Below are 22,563 nucleotides of genomic sequence, written 5' to 3' on the forward strand. Positions count from 1 at the left end.
GAACCACAACGGCGAAATAAGAACTGCAAGATCAAGGAAAAAGGAAAGGAGGAAGAAAAGGCGGTATAATAAATGTCAAACCTTCTCAGGTATTTTTATAGCTACTGCTAGAATTCTGAATTCGCATGTGAATGTGAAATTATAAGACGCGATATGACCGATGCGGTTCTGCGTTGTTCCTGGCGCACATGCTAAATTGACCATGATCCACAAGTATCAGAAATTGGCATGCTGGAAAATCGGCCTACATAGTAAAGTATGAAAATTCCTTTATACTCTCAAAACTGAAGACATATCTAATTAATTAAATCCAAGCATTGTTGTTGTGGAGGACAAACCACGTTGATTCACTAATCGGATTTCTCCTTCTCTCGATCGCTTGAGACAAAAAGCTAAGTTCAACTACGAGATTATTCGTGGTTACTAGCGGCAGATATATAATAGATGGATAAAACCAGACCAAGCACACATGGATACCAATGCATTAACAGAAATACCTCTGGTACGACCGAAATGAAGGGGAGAGATGTGCTTGGAGGGTAAATCAGTGAAATGATATTTAGATCCGGAACGGGGATTTTCTTAAACCATTCTAGTTCTGATAACTTACTGGAAGAAAAATTGCAACCGTAAAAAAGCAAAACGTTGGAATTGAGAAAATGAACCTAAAATAAAAGCTAAATGGTTGCGCTGATATTTTGGGAACACCCGACAATTTCAGAGAAAGATTTATATTGCTTATACCATTTGTGACAAAACAAAAGTTCACTATACACAAGTGGAGACTAATGGAGGATATGGAGGGAGAGGATGAGAATGAAATAGAAAAGAAAGACAAGAAGTCAACCGGAATGACCATCCAAAACCAGCAAAGATGAAAAATTGACAGCTACATTCTCCAAAAAAAAGTGGTTCTTCTGGAAAAAAATCCACTGTTAGTAGAATTAGTAACTATGACATTAAAATCTCATTATATGCGCTCTCTTTACCGCTTGACAGATGCATCTTTTTTGGATATCGTTTGTTAAAAAAACAATTAACGGCTAATTTTGAAGAAGAAAAAAGACTATGAACATATTGATCAATAACTACCTGGAATAAATTTAATTAATGAATAGAAGCTGATTTCAGAGAAAATACTTATATTAAAGGCTGACGAGAAAAAAAGAAAGATCGGAGCTCACTAGGCATTACAATTGAAGGATGAAGTATCGGGCAAATCCAAAATATTTGAGTTCCCTCATTCCAACTCAGGATAATGGAGGGGGAGGGGGGGGATTGGCGCCGTCGGTTAGAGGTCCATTGTAGCCACACGGTCGACGGTTCGAAACAGCCCTGGAGCTAACCAAGCCTTTCATCCCTCCGGGGTCGATAAATTTGAACCAGGTTTGTCTGGGAGGACAAGACCTCTGACCTGATCTTCAGATGGCCCCCGCAAGTCATTGTATAGGCCAAGACGCGTTCCAAAACCTCAACGATTACGAATTGCAGTAAACGCGTTGGCGCATCCCAAGTGGATTGATACGCCAGCGACTTTTTTAAATCCAACTCAAGAAATATTGGAAACAAGGATGTAGAAGTAGAATAAATGGAAGAAGGTTTCGAAATAACCAGTTTAAAAATGACAACTGGTGAGGGGATAGAGAGCAATGATTGAAATTACAATGTTATGGAAACCGGTTGTGAAAACTCCATTAACCAGCGATATTTTCCAAGAACGATTCCTAAATAACTCAAACGATACAGGCAAAGGCAGTGAATTTCAGTATAACAACATGTTGTGTTGGAGTTGTACCACTAATGCAGTCAAGCTGGAAAACAGTGCTACTCCACTACTGGCAAAGAAGCAAAAGTAACCTACTGCTCAGCAATTATTTCCCGTGCACCACTGCGTCAAAAACGCAGAAACTACTTGGCCTTAGTAGAAATTCATTGGCGAACAACTAATGATTACGAATAATAAGCAAAGCAAAATGAAACACTTTGTACATTAGGATCATGACACAAGCAGTAGAAGTAAATCAGCAGTAAAGTAAACCAATGAGATGAACAATTCCCACATATTGTTCGCGATCCACTACTATGCTGTACTAGAAAAATCATGCAAAAACTATTTTTACTAACACCGTATCACCCAACAGCGAATAAACCAGCATTAATAATAAACTTTGTTGATTTGGTAGCAATGAAAGAGCCAATAAACAACATGCACAATAACAGACCCAGAGGAAAGACAGTTAGTGGAGGTGGAGCTGAACAGGAAGGTGGCAGAAAACAGGAAAGACGAGCAAAACACCGGGCGCGAAGATTTTCGCTCGGTGACCGCTGTTCCCTACCCCGAGGTGTGGAACAAAAAGTGTCTAAAGAACAAATCTAGGTGTTAGGAATAAGAATGTAATCATATGAAACCAGGGATGAAGAGAGCGTATCTAAAAGTATCTAAAAGAGCGTGATTCCAGCAGTTCACCAATAACGATATTAAGTTAAGAGTGGGACCGCTATCGTCCCATCACGATTACGGAGAGCATGCCCATAGTTAAGTGGGGCACGACAATCCCGAGTACTCTTCTCAATCTCGGTAGCTGACTAGAAGCGAATAAACATAAATTAATAGAAGAATCAAATTTGCTGAAATGTTGTTGAAATGAATTTTGCAATAATAAAATATTTCCATTTTTCTTCCATTCTATTTTTTTCAAAATGCATGGAATGTTCTTGAATGCTGATTAAAGTACCTAATACGACAATAAAGAGAAGAGTCAGGTGTCTAGGTCGAATTAGAGAAGAACGACGAAAAAAAGCCAAAAAAAAAACAGCATTCTGTTCTTTCAATATGAGAATGTAAGGACAACGCAAGTTCGACACTGAGTCAAACTTTTGCAAAAGATTTTCTTCACATAAGCATACTCATTACAATTAGTTTCTTAGTCACACATTGATGATTACCCGTGGATGTATTTCACCATGAGCGTCTACCACCACATCGTTCCATCTTTCCGAGAGTATTACAATTCCTTGGGACCAGAGACTCAAAAAACAAATCAACAGTGGATGTAAGGTCACTGAGAGAATAGAAAATATTTTCCTTAGGGTTAGCTTGAGGGCGTTGAACAAGTAGTAAACTGATGGAGGGAGGACTGGAAAATAAGGTGGATGGACCGTTTCCCAACCCAGGGCCTCAAGTTGGCGACGGGTGGCCGAAGCGACATTCAGTCGCGCGCATGTCACGTTTTGAGTCTCAGCTTCCCAAATTCTAGTGAATTGCAACCCTTGTAGAAAGGTGTAACTTTGTGATTGATACTCATGGAAAAAGCAAAGTAGCAAACCTGATACAAAGGAGTATTCAGAAAAAAAAAACAAAAGAGAAGAGAACAAATAAATAAATGGAAGTAAATAAATGGAAACCGTAACCTAACCCAACGCATAAAACTCACTTTTTCTTGCTTCTTCAGGTTTTCACTAGCTTCTTCTGTCTGCAGACAAATAAATAAATAAAGAGACCCTTATGATATGAACTTGGTGGTCTGGTACAAGAACTCACTGTATCCAGAGAGCTCTTAAATTCGAAGCTTTCACCAACGTCATCGACAGGTGACGGCGGTGGAGTAGGCAATTTCTCTGGCGTAGCTGCCTCGGCAAACATTTTCTTCAATGGAATCACCAGGAAAAATCAATAGGTCTAACGGAGAGTGCGATTGCAGTGTACCTGTTCGCTGGTTTTTGAAACGTCCGTCGCCCCTTCATTTCCTCTTCTTAGGTACTTGTCCATTTTCAGCTGTAATAAGAAACTTTAGATGTCTCTGTCAAAAGAGCTAAACATGAGAGTTAATATATATTATATATTATGTGCATTATTATATATACATATATATTAGCGAGGGAAAAGTTAGATTCAATATTCCAATTTCTTTTTGTATATCTTCAAAGACAAACTTCTATTTCTCGTGAGACTAGAGACAAAAATTTGAGGAGGCTTTAAAATTATCGAGTTACTTTCCACAAAATCTGTACTTACTAAACAAATGCATACTTATTTTCTTATTTTTCTTGTCATCAGTTTATTTCGAGCAATTGTAATCCTCAAAAAAAAAAAACAATTCTTCTGACCAACTTCAGCACATCAACTTTACCAACAACCTTTTTGCAAAGGAAATTTTCAATTAAAACGCTAGTTTTATATGGTTATCTAGCGAAAAGGAAGTTGGAGAACACTCAACACTACTCTAATCGAACTACACTTTATAGCGCAAAAATTATTCTCAAAGCACAGCAGCTTTTCTTATCTGTCAAATGGTTTTCCCATTTGAGAAGGCGATAACTCATCAATCTACAGTTAATAACAGTAAGTGAATAGCTGAGTAAGTCGGAGTCCTAAAACCTAAGCATTACTTGTAGGCTAAAGCTACTAGGAGAAAAAAGGAAAAATATAGCCTGGACCACTAATGCTTTGATTTTACCAAGCACTCTAAGAAGGCTTAGTGAAAACGAATAGTTATGTCATATAATGCACTTATATTTTATTTATTTTTATTTTATTGAAAACACCTGCACGTGTGCCATAAAACAAAAAACAAGATGGAACAGAGCTCAGTAGAATTTCGTCTGAATTTTACACAACAAGACTGGCCCTTCAAAGCATAAGGGGTGGTGGTTTGGCAGGTCCTTCTCCTGCCACAGTAGGTGAATATCAATGAAAAAAATAACTCAAGATGGCCAATCTTCGCAATACGCATTGGACAGTAAAGAAAGGTTTTCATGCTCTAAGAACGATCTTGGTGGCGAATAGTACAGTTCAATTAGAATGTGTTTATTACCTCCGTGCCCCTCCTCCTCCTCCATTTACTACCTTTCCACCGCTATCAAAACACAGTTTGAAGACTATATGCAAGCCATGAAGTAATCCCTTTCCAGAAAAAGGCGTATCATATGAATTTTATTATCCTAGGAAAGTTTTTCTTTTAAATTGAGGAATGCCATGTCCGGACTCGACGTAAAACAGGTGGTGATAACAACGCGAACATGAACGGTGAAGGCGTACACTGAGATCCATCTACAGTTTGCGGAATACTCCCCGAATCTTTTCTCCTTTCATAGTTCTCACTTTTTGTGAAATAGTGCAAAAATAGGCTTACGCAGTCTTAACAAATTGTACAGTTCGTTAATTTTATACATAGCTTTGGTCAATGGTGAAAAGGTAGAGTGCTCGCCTATCAGGTGAATGGCGATGGTTCGACACCTCACCGGTGCAGAGTTTTTCATCATTATGGAGTATTTTCGTGACACACAAACACACACATGGGCTAAGCGTGTTATTATATAGCACGATATATATATATATATATATATATATATATATATATAAATTGTCTGGCGGGTATATAAATTTATGCCTCGTCCTTTACCAATTTGATTTCAATACTGTGATGCTTGTATACAGAGAAAAATTCTTCAGAATAAAGTAAAAGAAGATTCCATGGAATGACCTATAATTGGGGGAACTTGCTTTGAATGGACAGCCTCAAATGTGTTGCGTCTGTGCCGGCAAAACGCTATTAAGCACGGTGCAGTTGCGTAAACGGCAATGTTCGAAGCATCGCAGTGGAGAAAGCAGTTGGAATCGAAGTGGGACCATCGCGAAGCAAAGAATGGTGCTGGCGAAGGTTCCGCGCTCGATCCTGACAGCTACGCTCCACTGCACCGCTTCGTGCGCTACCGCTTGGGCAATTGCACCGTGCTTCATGTCGTTTTGACGTTATTAATATTACCTAAAAAATAATGAGAACAATTTTGAAAAAGATCTTCAAAAAAAAAAAAGAAACGAAGAAAGAGTAATCTCCGAAGAACGGCTACGTAAAAACTAAAAGAACCCACATCCAATACTTTTTTGTCATTTTTCAAGCGCTTTTTTTACTTTTTTGTTTTTTGCTTTGGTGAAAGCAAAAGATAACCCACGCCTACCAGATCCTCCTGTACAGATGGAAGAACAGTGTCCACTATCTCCTTGCTCAAATCGTTTAATATTTGGTCATCCATTGAACTCGATTCGAGCTGAAACAAAACCAAAGTGGAATCTCTTACAAAAATGAAAAAAGTATATGATAAGAAAGCAAACGTGCGCTGCGAGTTTGACCTTATGAAATAAGAGAGAGTGAAATAAAAAAGAGATGAATATAAATAAGGTTGATTCAGAAGGAACACCTATTTACAACTACATGGAAAAACCCACTACCAAAACTAATAAAGCCAGAGGCATACATAAAAGATAACTGGTCCGCTACAACGTTCAGACAAATTGTGGACACTCTAGTGAGTATTGTTCATATCCTTGGTCACTTCAAAATACGTCTAAAACTTCCATCAACAATAAGACGCCATACTTGTAGATATCATTATTACTTCCGTCTTATCTAAAGAAACTACCAATGGCTAAGCGGATATAGTAGAGTCAAAACGACATGAAGCACGGAGCAGTTGCGTAAGGCTGCCCGTAGGGCTCACAGCCGCAAGGGCGGCTGCGCTTCGGCGGCTCTGCGCTCCGATGGTTATTGGGCGCAAGGTTGTGAACACTCAATAACCATCGAAGTGCTCAGCCGTCCACTGCTACCACCGTCCATTGCTGCCGATCCCACCTCGATCCCTTACGCTACCCATACCGCGCCGTTTCGAGTGCAACCGCTTGCGCAGCTGCACCGTAGTTTATGTCGTTTTGACCCTATTATACCAATATGAACGTCCGGTTAATGTCGGACATAAGACTTCTTCTTGGACCCTTCGTCCCCTTCACTGATCAGAAGAGAGTAACGCAAAGAAACATATGATAGCCTGGTTCCACTAGATCTCCTAGGGGTCGTGAAGCAAATAATCAACACAGATGTTCAATCTGGCGTAGAAGTTTATGAACTGAGCCTGCTCAGCGAATGTATTCAGCATTGAGCAATCCCCAGGTAGAATAGAAAACCGTCAATGATTTACAGATGTGAGTTAATACGTCGAAATTCAGAATTCAGATTCGGAGAGATTAAGAGTTAACGCTTATCTGAAGGCAGATCAATAATGAGTATGACGTTAGATAACAAATTAATTTTGGCTTCCTCACCTCGCATCATTAGTCCCCAATGTCGACATCACGACTAGCTTTAATCGACTACTGCTAGCTGTCGCGTCGATGTTGGAGTCTAGTGTTAAATTGTTAGTGTACGTTGCTTCATTAGTTTCTTATCCATTAATGTGAACCCAATAATACATCAAGATATTGAACTATTCAATAAAGATTTCTAGTTTTTCCACACAATTTCTTATTATGAGAAAGACCGCAACTTTTGTATAGATTAAAAAGCAATAGAAAATCAATAGCTATTAAAGCCGACAAAAACTAGAAGTCATGAGAATGGGCCGCCGTCGCAATAGCCTTTTGCTCGCACGATATGCCGATGTCGTAATGCGACACCGCCGAAGCGTCACCGATATTCCCAAGGAGATGTTGGGATGCTGCACGGAACTAAGTAAGTCAGAGTAACTACGACTACACTACTTTTGTGAACTTCTGCCCAAGTAGGAACATGACAGAAGGCGAAAAATGTGATCATACATAGTTACCAAGAATCGTGCATGTATTTCCAAAAACTGAACAGAAATATCCGTAGAACCGAAGCTTAGTTATAGTGAAAATAGTTAGCACTTCTGTAGTAGGAACAAAGCAGAAGGGGAAAAAAACATTACAAATGATATGTGGAGAAATCATTGAACAAAGAAGAACGAAGGAAAACCGACGACTATCCTGGGGGCTGTTGAAATACGTCACCATTCAACTAATATAGAACTGTAGGAAGCAATTTTCCTCTTTGAATCTATCAACAATCAATTTCTAACAGAATGGTACACTGAAAAGAAGTGGTTTCGAAACTTTGTTTTGAAAAAAAAATGTTCGGATGTTTCCGTTCCTGGATGTCGTACCCTAAAAAACCTATTTCGAAAAGGAGACTACATGAAATGTTAGATAAGGGATGGGCAGAGACTCCAAGAGAGGGAGTCGTGCTGAGCGCTCTTGGCGTTTATATAAAAGAAAAAAGCATCAGACACTTCTGAAGAGAAAGGAAAGGATAATGTATTTTAAAGTGATCTCTAAGCAAAGAGATCGAAAAAAGTGTTAACGAGTGTTTGAAAAGCCCCTAAAAAGAAGAATTTTCATAAAGGTGAACTGGAATAAGCACTGGAGAACGAAAGGTAATATAACTCAATTTTGAGTATTGTGTAACACATTTGACGTGCAACGTAGAATGTCTAGGACAAGGAGAAACAGCTATCAAATCATTTGAAGAAATAATAATGGGACCAGTTCTCACAAATAAGCGAGACGCATATAACATTCCAAAAAAAAAATTAACGGTCGATCAATTCGAATTGCACAGCTGCGCAATCGCTGAATGTATTGATTTGTACAGCAGCCATCAACAAGTCGCGTCAATTTCTAAATCAATCGTGGCTTCATTTTAAACCCGCTGAAAAAAACCCTTCAAAAACAGCTGAATAAATATCGGTGACTAAGCGTGTGCTCCTATTATTACATTTTGTGAAATTTCAGAAAACATCTATACCGAACTTCAATAGAAGCAATTTAAGCTGGCGACACGTGCTCTATCGGGATGGACTCACGCGATCACACTCGACGAGTAGATCAAAGATCGGAAATCAGAGTTTCCATCCTCACGAATGTGCGAAAAACAAAACGTAACGGGAAATTCTCATCATGGCTATACGAGAACAGGTCCCCAATGTTGACATTTCATCACACGGTAGACTAGGCATCTGCATTCGAGCAAACTTTCAGAAAAATCTACTACTCGAGTATACGAAAGTTCCAACATTAAAACATTTAAAACTGTAGACTCGAATATACAACAATATCTACAGGAACTCATTCAAGATTTCCACTGTGCTTGATATTACTTCTTAAAACGGTCTACTCATTTTCCTTAACATTGACATTTATTTAAGAACCAGCCTGAACGTCCGGCTAATGCCGGACTTCATCTTATTTTGGTGTTCGCTTCGCTCGCCTTCACCGATCAATAAGAAATAACAAAAAAAAACAGTAGCGACAATTTTTTGGAAAATTATAATTCCTTTTCTCTATCAACGGTTTCTTCATTTTTTTTTACCCGTCAATCAACCAATTTTAAAATTTCTTTACCCTCACTAACATATAAGAGAAACTAATTTGACTTATCCCCCAAGCCTACATACATAACTATATAGCTTTGTACAATGGTGAAAAGGTAAAGTGCTCGCCTAGCAGGTGCATGGCGATGGTTCGGCACCTCATCGGTCCAGAGTTTTGCTTCATTAAATCAGCTCGAAACCAGTCAAAATAATCATTTACATAGTAAACCGGGCAGCACAACAGCAGGTAGAAACATGAACATGATTTCCACCCTTCTGGAAGAATTTTTTTTCTCTTCGCTAGTTTCTTAAAACCATTTCTTAAAGATGCTCTGCAAGCCTGTCTGTATAAGAACAATACTAACTAATCCCAACCGACTACTCTGGAAGCGGTTGATGCTGAAATTACGACTAACGACCGCAAAAACAATTGTTTTTCTACGGCGTCTGTTTTTGTCAGCCCTCTGGATTGCAAAGCTCGCATCGCTTGATTTCTTTTTAAATTGCAGGCCCTAAATGGAAAAATAAAGGAATGAACATGGTGTCCATTAATTATGCATTAACGTCCTTGAAGTGCTCAATTTTAAAACTAACAGCAAAGATGACAACATTCAAAAAGCCTTGAATGAGATATTTGTAATTTATAGGTCTCCAGTGGAAAGTAACTGGGTTGAGCAAATTAATGAGCGGAAATGCAGGGAACTGAACAACACTACTGGAGTAGGAACTCCATTTTTAGCGCACAGCGACAAAAGAATTCGCCAAAAGATAAATTGTTGTTAATTTCTGCCATATTTTTAGCGATTACTGAAGTCACAAAAAAAAACCATGTATTTTGAGAATCATTTGAAAAGAAATCACTTCAAAATAGTCTTCAAAGCGAGTCTAGCTACATGTCAAAACGAATGTATCAAATTGAGTCACGTATTAGCGGCAATTTTCCCTCAGGAAATAATATTATGAAGTCTCATATGATGACAAGTGGGACTCGTGTCGAACTATGAAGATGAAGCCACAGCAACATCAGCGAACTACAGAAATCGCTGACTCGGCTATGAAACCAAAAATCGATCTCATCATTGCCGATCACCTGTAAAATACGGATCGATGATTCTACCAGAAGAAATTTCCAAGCCCCCAAGTGGACAATGAACTCAAAAGAGGGCATATGTAGAGGAGAAATGAGACAATAAAAAAATTATACCGACCCGTAAAAAGATAGGAAAAGAGGAGAAGAGGAAAAGAACAAAAATTACTATGTATGTGCGCATCTGGCGATCACTGTAACGTGACTTGACGTCGCTTATTATTACGCTAGACTGTGGGTGATACCAAATAAAGACTACACATTAGGTTTTTGAACGTGTGGTCACAACTCGAGCGCTGCAACGCAGTTCCCTCCTCTTCTCTGTCTGACACATATTGCCTTCCCTCTGCCTTGTCCCAATCGATCGACTATGCTACTTTCACGACCTTCTTATTCTAACGAAGTGTTATTCCTACCAAATGAAATTAAAAATGGAATCAGAAGCGGGAGCATCGCCGCAAAAAGAACAGAAAAAGCACAGCTTGATAATAAATTCAAAAAAAAGGAACGCTGACCGCTTCCCTATTTATCCGTCATTCGATCTTTCGTTCGAATGCTTTCTGTAGGGTGATGAGGCGATTGAGAGGATAAACCACTGATGGCTTTAATTTTTTCACGCTCTGACGAAGACCATAACGCCGAAACGTTAGCTGTTGTTTAATAAAGCAAGATCAAAACTCAATATCTTGACTACAACTCAAAAAAATCAATCAAAAACTACTCTGTAACTGACGAACGTCTACAGTCAGCATAGAATGGGCTTGATCGGGGTGACCCATCGTCTCCGGTGAAGCCCTGCCTTGGCCCTTTCCCAAAGAGCGCTACAATCTCCTCGGAGTTTGTTTCTCACTGTTTCTTATATTTTTCCTTTTTTACGTATAATGGTTTGTATCGGCTTCGAACCACGGATCTCCCTCACTGGAGGGACAACAGCCAGTTAGTCCTCAGATGGCGGATAGGGGGCTAATCGCGGACAAAACGTTTGTGCCTGCCTTTAGACGCAGGTGGATTTAGGGGACGGACTCCCTGTTTCTGTTGCGTCAGGACTGACTCATAACATCGTTGTAACCCGCACCTCGGTCCGGCGAAAAGCCTGCATTCACGTGACTGGGGACATTCAAGTGAGTCAGGGTGATCGGTCCGGAAGACCGTAAAGAGGCGCGGTCAATCGACAGCTTGCAGTGAGGAGTTTAATTACGTAGCTCATTAAAAGACATTATTTTTGGGTGTTCACGGGAATTTGCGTCGGGCACCCAAGCAAATTAGCACTTCATTTTACAATATGATAATATTCACGAATTCTCGTTGTTCACCTTTCCCTAGCTGACCATCTTTCCGCTTTTTGCTCTGTTTGACTATGTATCCTACTAGGTACAACACCACAATTACATTCACGTTGGGGTATTTGCGATAGTTGCAGACCGTTATTCACCGACAATACATTGATTGTGCGAAGGACTGTTTTGCGATCTGAAGTAACCTGCATGCCCAAATTAAAGGCATCACCCCACGAATCTGAGGTGGTGCAGATTTCAGGTGGAGTATTCGTATACGGGATGGGAGACTACGGAGAGGGAGGTGATTCCGTCCACTTCTTGCTAATTGCCGTAAAAAACGGCCCGGAAGATGCGGCGCCGCAGAAGACTGGCGCGCTCCAATCGAACCACTTGTACAAAATGGTGCGCCAAAACGAATGAAGCCGTATCTTCCGGGCCGTTTTTTTACGGCAATTAGGAAGAAATAGACGGAATCACCCCCCTCTTCGTAGTCTCCCATCCCATATACGAACACTCCACCTGAAATCTGCACCACCTCAGATTCGTGGGGTGATGCCTTTAAATAACGACTACCAGAAAAGGTGAGCAGATTTCGAGATGTGGAAGGTTGGAGACAATATTCCTGCACTTGATCTGCAGCTGTTGTAGACTATATCTTTCCCGCTGTCCGTCAGCATCCGCCATGTTTCTCCACCCACTTCCTTTCCCACTTACTTTATTTTATGTATTTGTTGGACCATTCCCGCCGTACTCTCTCTTTTCCGCTGCGCACTCTATTTTCCGCTGATCCACAGTATGCTATGGAAGTATAACCAGCTGTTGTCTTGGAGCGAGCTCTTGAATTAAGGATCTCTATGTTAATGTCTTGATAGGAATTATCCTCATAAATTGAATGAGAACTGACAGTTCTTTCAGTGAGTATACTTTGATCCCACGACATCAACAACCTTTGGTTCGTGCATCGGAGCAAATATTTAGCACATAACTTCTTATGTGCTTTCTCTTCGTTCTATCAAATACCCAGTAAGAACAGCTCACCCGCATAATTGGTGGTGGAGGCGTGTTGTTGTCCATCTCTCAGTGATCCGGTTTGAATTACTCGACGAGAGCGAATCACTGAAATAAATACTCTTTTACTTTTTTTGGTAGTTGAAAATAGCCATCTGAACAAAAATCAACAGAGGATCAATGGAGCTGACGATTTATGGAAACACGATGTTTAACTATAAGGAAGCGTTCATCATTTTTTTTTGGAAACTTGAGCCAAACTTGATGTTTACTAGATCCTTCTAGAATTTAGAACTAAATGAGTCAGGAAGCAGTTGGAGCTGTCCACGAATGTAATTCCCAAAGACAACGAAGAACGCAAATTCTTATCGATTATGGATAGCAGAAAAGTCGAGTAGTTTACTAGGAAGTTTCAGTCATTCCATTTGTAGGCAAATACATAAGCTTTTTGATGACACCTCTAACTATTATTACTTCTTTTTGATGACACCTCTAACTATTTTTACTTACATAGTCTCTAGTATTAGTATTCTCCACTACATGTTTTTATAACTGCTACTGTTCAGTTGTCAAAAACTGAACGATGATTTTTTCGGGACAAAAATCTCAAGAAACTGAGAAATAGGCGCATCACTGTAGTTTGAATTCGCATTAAAGACGTAAGCTTAATCATATTGAATGAATGCTGCATCGAGGCTGCATGAAAACGGCATCTCTTCCTCACCACCCTCCTCCAAGAATAGGTGGGGATGCGTTGATTCCAAGTTGAGTCCAGTAAATCGGATGTTTGAATTTCCGTTGGGACCGCGGCGTATTTACTGGACTGTTCCACTCCGAATCGCTCATCTGTGGCAAAATATCGCACTACGTAGTTTGCCTTTTTTCATTCTCGCCTACTCATCACAAAGTGGCACTCCTGCTCACGTCGACCAGACTATCTCCACTTATGAGGGAGATCTTTACGAAAGAACACATTTCATCTACGCACACCACCATGTCGCCTCAGAGTAAGAAGGTTGCGACCCAAAAAGCTTCACCTATGAGCGCAACTGAATCGAAACGACTGATAAGGAGAAGCCGACTTAAAGGCAGCATACCACGAATCTGGTGCGATACGGATTTTAGGTGGAGTATCCGCATACGGGGTCGTAGATTATGGAGACCGGGGTGCGCTCATCTCTCCCTGAATTACTGCAAGCAGCCGGCCCCTGAATGCTGTTTTGTACGATGTTTTCTGTTGCAGCGCGCCACCCTTGCACGCGTAGAGTCCCTTACTGCCTGTCGGGGCTGTCCGAAATGATTTTCGGCGAATCGCAGGGCGGAGGCGGCGTAAGGGGTGGAGCGTCTCCATAATCTACGACACCGTGTACGGATGCTCCACCTGAAATCCGCACCACCTCAGATTCGTGGTATGCTGCCTTTAACCTGCCATTATAACCAGACGGAAGCGATATCGTCGAAACATCAAATCATTACCTAGAAAGTTAAAAGTTCCAGTTCAAAAATTAGATTCCAACAATTGCTTGGATATTGTTCGTAGATGGTGGCTTCGTCGCAAATGTGAGGCACACTTCTCTGTACAGTCGCAAAGAAACACCACCAAACGCCGCTTTTTCATATTTGTACAAACATTCTTATATGAAGACCTCGTGTATTGGGGCGCTCGACTCGGCGTTCGAGATGTAAAAAAATCTTTGCACCATCATTTTGTTGAGTGTATGCACACAAAGAAAGCAGTGCGACTACTCAGAAATATTGACGAATCTGGACTGAAAGAGGCTGGTCAAACCGACAGTAAGAACTAAAGTTCATCTGAATGAAACCGGCAGCCAAAAAAATGGCCGCTGGATGGACACGTATGTATCAACGAGCATAATGAATATTCACACAGTGAAGTGACTTTGAAAGCGTTACAAAGCCAGATGCAAACAAAAATTGTATACAAGTGAAAATATTTTGCGTTTCTAAACGAATTTTTATTACGTTTAGAAAAACGTAATAAAAATTACGTTTAGAAAAACGTTTAGAAAACGTGCGGTCTCCAACATCTTAGCCGTCGTCTACTACAGGACCGCTGTCATCCCTTTGCAGTAAAGGATTATAGCACAACTAAAGCTGCAATATAACTAAAGTTTCGGAATAAACATAAAACTGCAATGTTGAGCTGCTGCTCAGACATTCAAAGTGGCAATGATGGACCTGCTTTGTTTTAACAGCTTGCCAAGTGAGTGTCGAAACGGTGGTTAGCAGCTGAGAAACGAAGAGGAACACGTGACTCAACGGAGAGAATATCCTAGCGCTCAACCCCAAAGCAGAAGCAATCACTTGGTAGAAAAAAGAGAATGTGTTCTATAGCATAAGAATTTGATAGCATCTCTCATCAAGAAAATCTTGAGCAGTTTTGAGTGTTTCGATTTTCTTTTGAAGTCAAAAATCAAAATTTGGAAGTGATATATATATATATATATATATATATATATTATAATATATTTGCAAGTTGTTGAATGCAAAATTCTGATGTAAAACATATATTATATTGTAACATAGAATTTCTCATTATTGATTGCTTTTTTTTCTACTGTTAACGCGAAAGAAATATGTATAGGCGGATTTCTTCATTGGAGCTTTAACGGGACTACAGAAAAAAAAAGAAACAATCAAGAAATCTTCAGATAAAAATGAGCTGCTCCCCTTGCAAGTCTGGGTTGCTGGATGGCAAGAAAACATGGGAAACACTTTCCGAAAATGAAGTCTGAGAAAAGCAATTGCCGCTGTGTAATGGGAAGAAAATGTGGCTATGATGAAAAGAAGAATCTTCGAAATGATGGGAGAAGAGACCTACATTGATGATTCAGAGGAAGCGTCTGCGGCGTTTTGAACGTTTTGAGCGCAGAATTTCGTTGCGAAACTCTCATCAAAGTGGTGCACGCTATCCGACGCGACTCATTCTAACAAATCTGAAGACAAGGACAAGGATGACCGATTCCTTTTGTTTGCAGTTTGTTTGTTTCTTTTGTTTGCACTAACAACCCAATTCACGTCGCAATTCTTATGGACAATCAACATGTTCAAAATAATTTTTTTCTTGATTTTTGGAATGGTCAAAACGCAATATTATATTATAACAATATTATATTATATATATATATTATATTATTATAAATATTATAACAAAACTAGTGAAATTTTCTATAGCACATGCAAGAAGTCCAAAGAAACAGGTGAAATAATCCGATATATTACTGAATCTATGAAGAAGAACTGAAGAACTGATAAATCCCTATTACTAAGATGGAGCACCGTGCAACTGCTGAGTCACATCGCAACGAAATCAAAAAACCTAAGAACGATGAGACATTCTAAACCGGCTCGAAAAAACCCAAATAGATGCTTAGAGAAAAAAAATCAACGTCGATTAGGTTGGGAACAAGATTAAAGTGCTGTTTGGAAGGGGGAGGGGGTTCCGCTCAACCGCGCTCTTGTTTCTGGGAGTAAATATCTAAGTCGGTGAGGGCCCGAAGACCTAAGCATTAATCTCAGCATCTCAGCGATCTATGGCATGTACGCTAAAGTAGCTAAGAGAAAAAAGGAAGATAGAGCTTCCAGAAAGAAGAGCGCGGTTCAGTGCCCTCATCCTAGCCACATTTTCCGCGGAAACGATGATCAATGACTATTTCTACCCTTGTCTCGATGAAAACAGCTGCGGAAGATCGCTGACAGACGATCTGCGGGGGAGCCGCTGCGGCCGCCAAGCGAGCGCTGCGTCGCGCAAATCATGTGGGCTGCTTGAGATCCCGCTGTAATTCTGAAATGCTTGCCATTCCTACGCGTCCTTAAAATATGAGTAATGTAGAGCCTTATCAGGAGTATACGGTTGGGCCATTGTGACTTTTGTCAAGGCTCTGTTACTGTTCCGACACTTCTCTCTCGACGGTACAATAATCTTGTCGTGTTTGAGAAAACGTCGAGAACTCCACACTGCTATATATCCTGGACGTTTAGAGTAAAAGACGAATTTTACATCTCCAGTGTATGCCACCATATCCCTGACGGGTCCCTGACAGATTCCTCCGTTCGACGTTAAGTTGGTCACCCAAACCCTGGTATCCCTTTATCTACCGTAGCGTTCTGGGTCTGGAAAAAGGATCTCGCGTGAGGATATCTCACCTTCTCCTGCAGGAGAATGACCTGCCAACCCACCACCTTTTATGCTTTGAAGGGCCAGTCTTGTTGTGTAAAATTCAGGCGAAATTCTAGTGAGCTCTGTTCCATCTTGTTTATTTTTTAAATAAATAATTAAATGTCAAAGAACCTTGCACAAGGGACTAAACAACACCACGAACACCGAAGCAGATTTTCACACCAAAAATGAGAAAATCTTAAGTAAACGCTGACAAAATGATGAAACTCATCATTACTGAACATTTACTACTTTTACGTATTTTGACGACGCCTTCTGATCTAACACTTCGCAGAACTGACATCCAGGATAACTAAGCCAGTGGGATCTACTAGGTTTAGAAAGAAAAATTAACGTCCAATTAATGGTAGTCTTCAGTGAAATTTCCGAGACTGAGTAGCAAAAGGATAAAGTGCACAGCACTGATCAATCCCTATGCACCTGTGCGTTCGATTCTGAATCAGAACTGTTTGAGATTTATGAACACCTGTTAGTCATACGAGGGCTTACGGGGCTAGCCGACGTGTCGAGACAGCGTTATTATCCTTCCAGACAGGACTGGTAACAATTTATTGACCTCGAAATGATGAAAGGTTCCCTCCAACCAACGATCTATCCGTACAGTCACGGCCGAACCCCTTACCGACTGCGCTACACCCGCTAAAATGCAGCATCATCTGCGAGTTTTTTTTCCTAATCAACAAAGCGACAGAAATGGCATCGAAAAGCTTAACGGATACAAATAAAAAGTCTCCGAAAATTAAAGCCTTTAAATGCAGCATACTACGAATATGACGTGATGAGAGAATTCGCGGGAAAAGCTAGAGATGAGGTTGTAGGTTGCGGGATACTGGATAGTTACGCACAACACTTCCTAATCGTTTTAAACAATTTCCGCTGCAACGCGCTATTCATGTGAAACAAATGATAGGCTGCTGAAGAGACCGGAACGTATACATAGAGGACCAATCATACTGCCTCGTTTTTATTACTGAGGGATGAACGGAACTACACCGGATCCGGAAGTCCGCAACCCTATCTTTAGGTTTTACTGGGGATTTCCTCACTACGTCCGTACGTATTTGTGGTATGCTGCCTTTAGAAGGATTCGCTTACACTTTATATCTATTTTAAAGGCACCACACAATGAATCTGACGAGGTATGGATTCTTTCATGGAAATCTTCTATATGGGGTTGTATATTGTAGAAAACCACGTGGTTCCGCTCATCTCTCCGTGATTCTCGTAAGAAATGGTTCCCCATGGAAAATCCATACCACGTCAGATTCTTGGTATGCTGCCTTTAATGAGACTAATGACTTTAATGTAGCGCAGTTGCTAAGAGGTTCGCTAACGTCTGTACGTTCGATGGTTCGGGACCGTCATACGTTAACCAATCGTTTAATTATTAAGTATCGACAAATTGGTAACGAATTAGTCAGCCTGGAACGATGAAACACTGACAAACACACTACATCGACTACCTTTCGCAATGTATAGTCGGGTCAATGATGAATGATGAGTGTAGTTGCGGTGCATTCGCGTACGCGCCCAAAACGGCACAGTGGAGCCAGCAGTTGGGACCGAGTTGCGACCGTCGCAAACTGCAACGACGAGTGGTGTCAGCAAAGGTTTCACCACGCACCTAACCACTACGCTCGAGAGAAGCCGCGTACGTAATTGCGTACGTGCTTCATGTCGTTTTGATCCTACTATATTGTGCAGAAAAGGCACGTGTCATAAATCTCGAGTGATTCTGAAGTGAGGTTGCACTCGTCAACGCATTCCAGGCAGATTGACTGCAGCCAGACGCTTTGTCCTTTATCCTTTATATGCACTTTATAAAACTGCCAAGAGAAAAAAATGCTGACACTTGCAGCAGCCGTTAGTTACGTTTGCCGGGGCGATCGAGAAGCAACTGGTAAATTATTTCATCTGCATTCCTAAGATTCTTTTTCTTAAGATCCGGAAAGGCAAAGGAAAACAGTATTGAGATAACAGCAGCTAAAAAGATGTTCTATTGAACCACTTGCTAACTTTGCCGAACAAGATTAAATGAAAAAGTAACGAAATCCACAAATGCAGTTCGTTACAATTTGTAGGTTGTCTTGATGGCGAAGCAGTTGTACAGTATATAATACTAGTTACAATAACCTTCACATAATAGATGATACAGTAAACTCGACATGAATTAATATCGAAACTTGCGACAACAGTAGAAGTTTTGATTGACAACACATTCTCTTAGAAGAAGCTGAAGTCTGTATGATTTGCGGAGCTGCTTACCAGTTGTGAATAAACGCTGCTCTAATTTCTCATTTAAAAGAACATTCATTTTTCCTTATTATGGCTATCTTTCTCGAATTGAACAATTTGATAGAATATGGTCCACCTTAGTCAACTTGGCTGCACCGGGTAGTAGAAATATAATGAAGTGAAGAAGACTATACTCACTTCAGTCATACTATTAGTGTAAGTAGTTGTCCACTAAATTATTGCGAAAAACTACTATTTTGTCGTAAATATCTTTAAAATACGAAAATTTAACGGGGAAGATTGAAACGCGATCAATCGTTATTGAGCAAATACTGCAATAATGCGAACGATAGCTGAAGATGAAAGTGAACAAACAGTGAATGACATGGATATCCTATTTTTTTCGGGATGCAACGAAGAAGTTGTTTTGTTTTGTTGGACTTTGTATGACTAATTGACGATGATTCATGTTGAAACGATTGAGCGCGATATCCCTTCGAAGATTCTGGAAATTGTAAAGTCCTTCTCACTAGTTGGGAGAGAACAGGAAGGCTGCGGAATTCGAAAATCTAGAAACGCGAGTGTTTTGGAGCACTTAGGTTCCCATCCATATGAGTGATGGAGTCCAGATTTAGATATGAATGTCGCAAGTAGAGCGAACGAGCAACCACCTACAGAACCGCCAAAATCGTTCGAATCCAACTATATGAACAAAAACACCCGCTCATATTATTTGAGTTCTTTAGATTAATCTTTGATAAAGACGTGGAGAATTACCTGTGTCAAAATGGGATCAAGTGCTGCTCGAAAAATACTTATTCGCGCTGAAGCGAAGCCACGGATCCGTTCGAGTTCGACATTGACCAAAGAAATGGAGTTTTCTGTAAGTAAACAGTAAACACTGCAAAGCGTACACCAGTAGAAGCAATAGCGGCAACCCTACGGATTAGAGGATTAACTGAGTAAATAAACAAGAGAAGCAAGAATACAAGCATTGTTTAGTGGACTCAGTGGTTTAGCGATATGCTTTTTGACTGCAACACTAATTTTACACAAATCGGATAGCTTAACTCAGTAACTCAGGTCGATGGAACCTACATCGTGCATCGCAAGTACAATGTGAGCCGCATCGTTCGTAAGCACTAACCCGTTGGGGGTGTTCAGGAACGAAGCTTGTTTTCGTGGATATTACGGCCGAAGGCAGCCTTGCGAAACCTCGATGCTATTATCCAGAAGTATGTGCTAACGAAAGGTGTTATGTGTTGTCGGTGCCGACATACTTAGAGGTTGCAACAGCCAGACGAACCTCGCTACTCCCACGAGATGGTCAACCACTCTGCAAACTTTGTCACAGGAGTACAGACGATACGTTTTGGAAGCATCTGGTCTCACTTCAGGGCTAAAATTCTCTTCCAACATGGACTGAAAGGTGACCAGTAGGGCGATCATTTCTAGGTAATCCTTTGGAAGTGACAGTTCCATAGCTAACATCTCCTCTAGGAGTTGTAGAAGCAGACAGCTGTGAATCATTCCTTTTCTTTAGGGGATTTCATAAATCAGTTTTATAAAGGTAAAAAAAAATGTAAAAATATACACTCAACCCTCCTATTCGTCTTTGAGGCCACGACTTTGTTAATACGAATCAGTGAAAATAAAAGTTATTCCACGCACTAAGTTCTAATTTTTACAAAACATTGATAATTGGCCAATTAAGGTAATTATGCTAATTAACGTATAGAAAAGTCGGAATCGAGGTGGGACCATCGCGAACTGCAGCGGGGTCCCGACACGATTCGAACACCGCTAACACAACTGTGCCGTGCTTCGTTTGGTTCTGTGCCTACTATAATTACTGAATCAACCAGCACTGTTTGGTGGCTCAGACCCCAGAAAACCTGCTCAGGCGGCCATTCTGGCCATTTTCCCCTTCCCTCCCCACTTGTCATAAGCACCACTATTGTTGCTAATAGGACGAATCTCAATTGATAAAATTTCCAGATTATTGTGATATTATGTGGGCGAATATTTGTACAAACCGCAGAGACGCCACTTCACCCGGATGCACTCCAACTTGCGGCCTGCTTGATCAATCGATATCACACTTTCGCACGAGCGCTGCTCAATCTTCTTCGTTTCTCGTTCATATTTTCGCTTCAAACTTACCATGTACTGCCATTTCGCGCTGTAATCCTGGCCTGATTAGTATTTTGTGCTCCATTTCGATGTGCTGTGAATTGTGGGAGTGGTTCACGTGCTAATTTATCGAGTTTATGTGCCACAGCGTTATGCTTGCGATATCTTAAAGGCACCATATCACAATTTTGACCTGGTGCAGAACTAACGGCGAAAGCGTAGAGTTCGAGAGGAAAATGTAGTTGGGAAGTGAGCGGGCAGTCGGTGGCGCCTTTATTTCTGGAGAGTCTATCTTACTTTTTTTTCACAGTAACTTTAGCTTACATATCATGAATCCTTCAAAAATAATGCTCAGGTCTTAGGGCCCAGAATTATTCAGTTACTTACATCCAGAAATAGAGATGCCAATGACCTTTTTCCAACTACGTTTTACCCGAGTTAGACTAGTAGTACGGAACTCCGCGTGGTTCATCTCATCTTTCTTAATTGTCATTGAAAAACACGCCGTGGGAACAGCTTTAATTCTTACGATGCACGTTAGAATACTCCTCTGTGTATAGGTTCCGAACGGGGGAACGGTAAAGAAGGTCCCGGCGGATTCTCTGCGAATGCCTCCAAGACATTACAAGCATCACTACACGAATCTGAGGTGGTACGGATTTCAGTTGGAGTATTCGTATACGGCATAGTAGATTATGGGGAGGAGAGTGATTCCGTCCATTTCTTCCTAATTACCGTAAAAAACGGCCCGAAAGATACGGCTTCGGGCGTTCTGGCGCACTATTTTCTACAAGGAGTTCAACTGGAGCGCGCAGTCGTTCACATAGACAACCGTCTTAGATGTTCTTCTGGCCATAGAGACGCAAAGAACTATACAGTTATGAGAAATATGCAAAGAAGAGTGGTGTGAGTTGTCGAAATTACCGAATAGCCCAAAGAATAATAGAGTTAGATAGAAGTAGATGGGATTTTGTATGGTGTTCTAATAAAAAAATGGAGTGAGCTTGTCTAAAAATTACCTTCAGGAAATCTAGAAATCTTGTCAAAGTTGAACTCTCTTTCTTCCTGTAAGTTCCAAGAGGTCAGAGATGCAGAAAGTCACTGTCTGGAAATAAATTAGGCTACAAAAAGGATTGGAACTTATAGGATAACGATAGTCCTCATTCCCGTTATTTTTGAAAGCTGGAATGTTCCATTTTTATCGAAAAAATTTTCATGTACGTATAGTAGAGTCGAAACGACATGAAGCGCGCATTTACGTAAGCGGTTGCGCTCGAAGCGATGCGTTCGAGCATAGCGGTTAGGATCGAGTGGGGATCCTTGCTACCACCGTTCATTGCTGCAGTTTGTGACGATCCCATCTCGATTCCCACCGCTTTTTCCATCGCGCCGCTTCGTGCGCAGCCGCTTATGGAAAACACCGTGCTTCATGTCGTTTTGACCCTACTATAATTTGAACCTAT

The 22,563-nt window shown here is 40.7% G+C and overlaps 1 protein-coding gene across 3 annotated transcripts in view; it reads right to left on the reverse strand.

Annotated features, from left to right (window-relative positions):
• Positions 1-12,597, reverse strand: part of RB195_016349 (uncharacterized protein) — a gene marked incomplete at both ends in the record, with an annotated part of 36,590 nt that extends 23,993 nt beyond the window's left edge. For all 3 annotated transcript variants that reach the window (XM_064207467.1, XM_064207466.1, XM_064207465.1), the window contains 5 exons: positions 3,435-3,473; positions 3,542-3,646; positions 3,707-3,775; positions 5,959-6,048; positions 12,562-12,597. In XM_064207467.1, coding sequence (XP_064063346.1) covers positions 3,435-3,473; positions 3,542-3,646; positions 3,707-3,775; positions 5,959-6,048; positions 12,562-12,597 — 339 coding nt within the window. The remainder of the gene's footprint in view (positions 1-3,434; positions 3,474-3,541; positions 3,647-3,706; positions 3,776-5,958; positions 6,049-12,561) is intronic.
• Positions 12,598-22,563: the final 9,966 nt, after the last annotated feature.

Source organism: Necator americanus, chromosome V (assembly GCF_031761385.1).
Source record: "Necator americanus strain Aroian chromosome V, whole genome shotgun sequence".
Taxonomy (NCBI): Eukaryota; Metazoa; Nematoda; class Chromadorea; order Rhabditida; family Ancylostomatidae; genus Necator; species Necator americanus.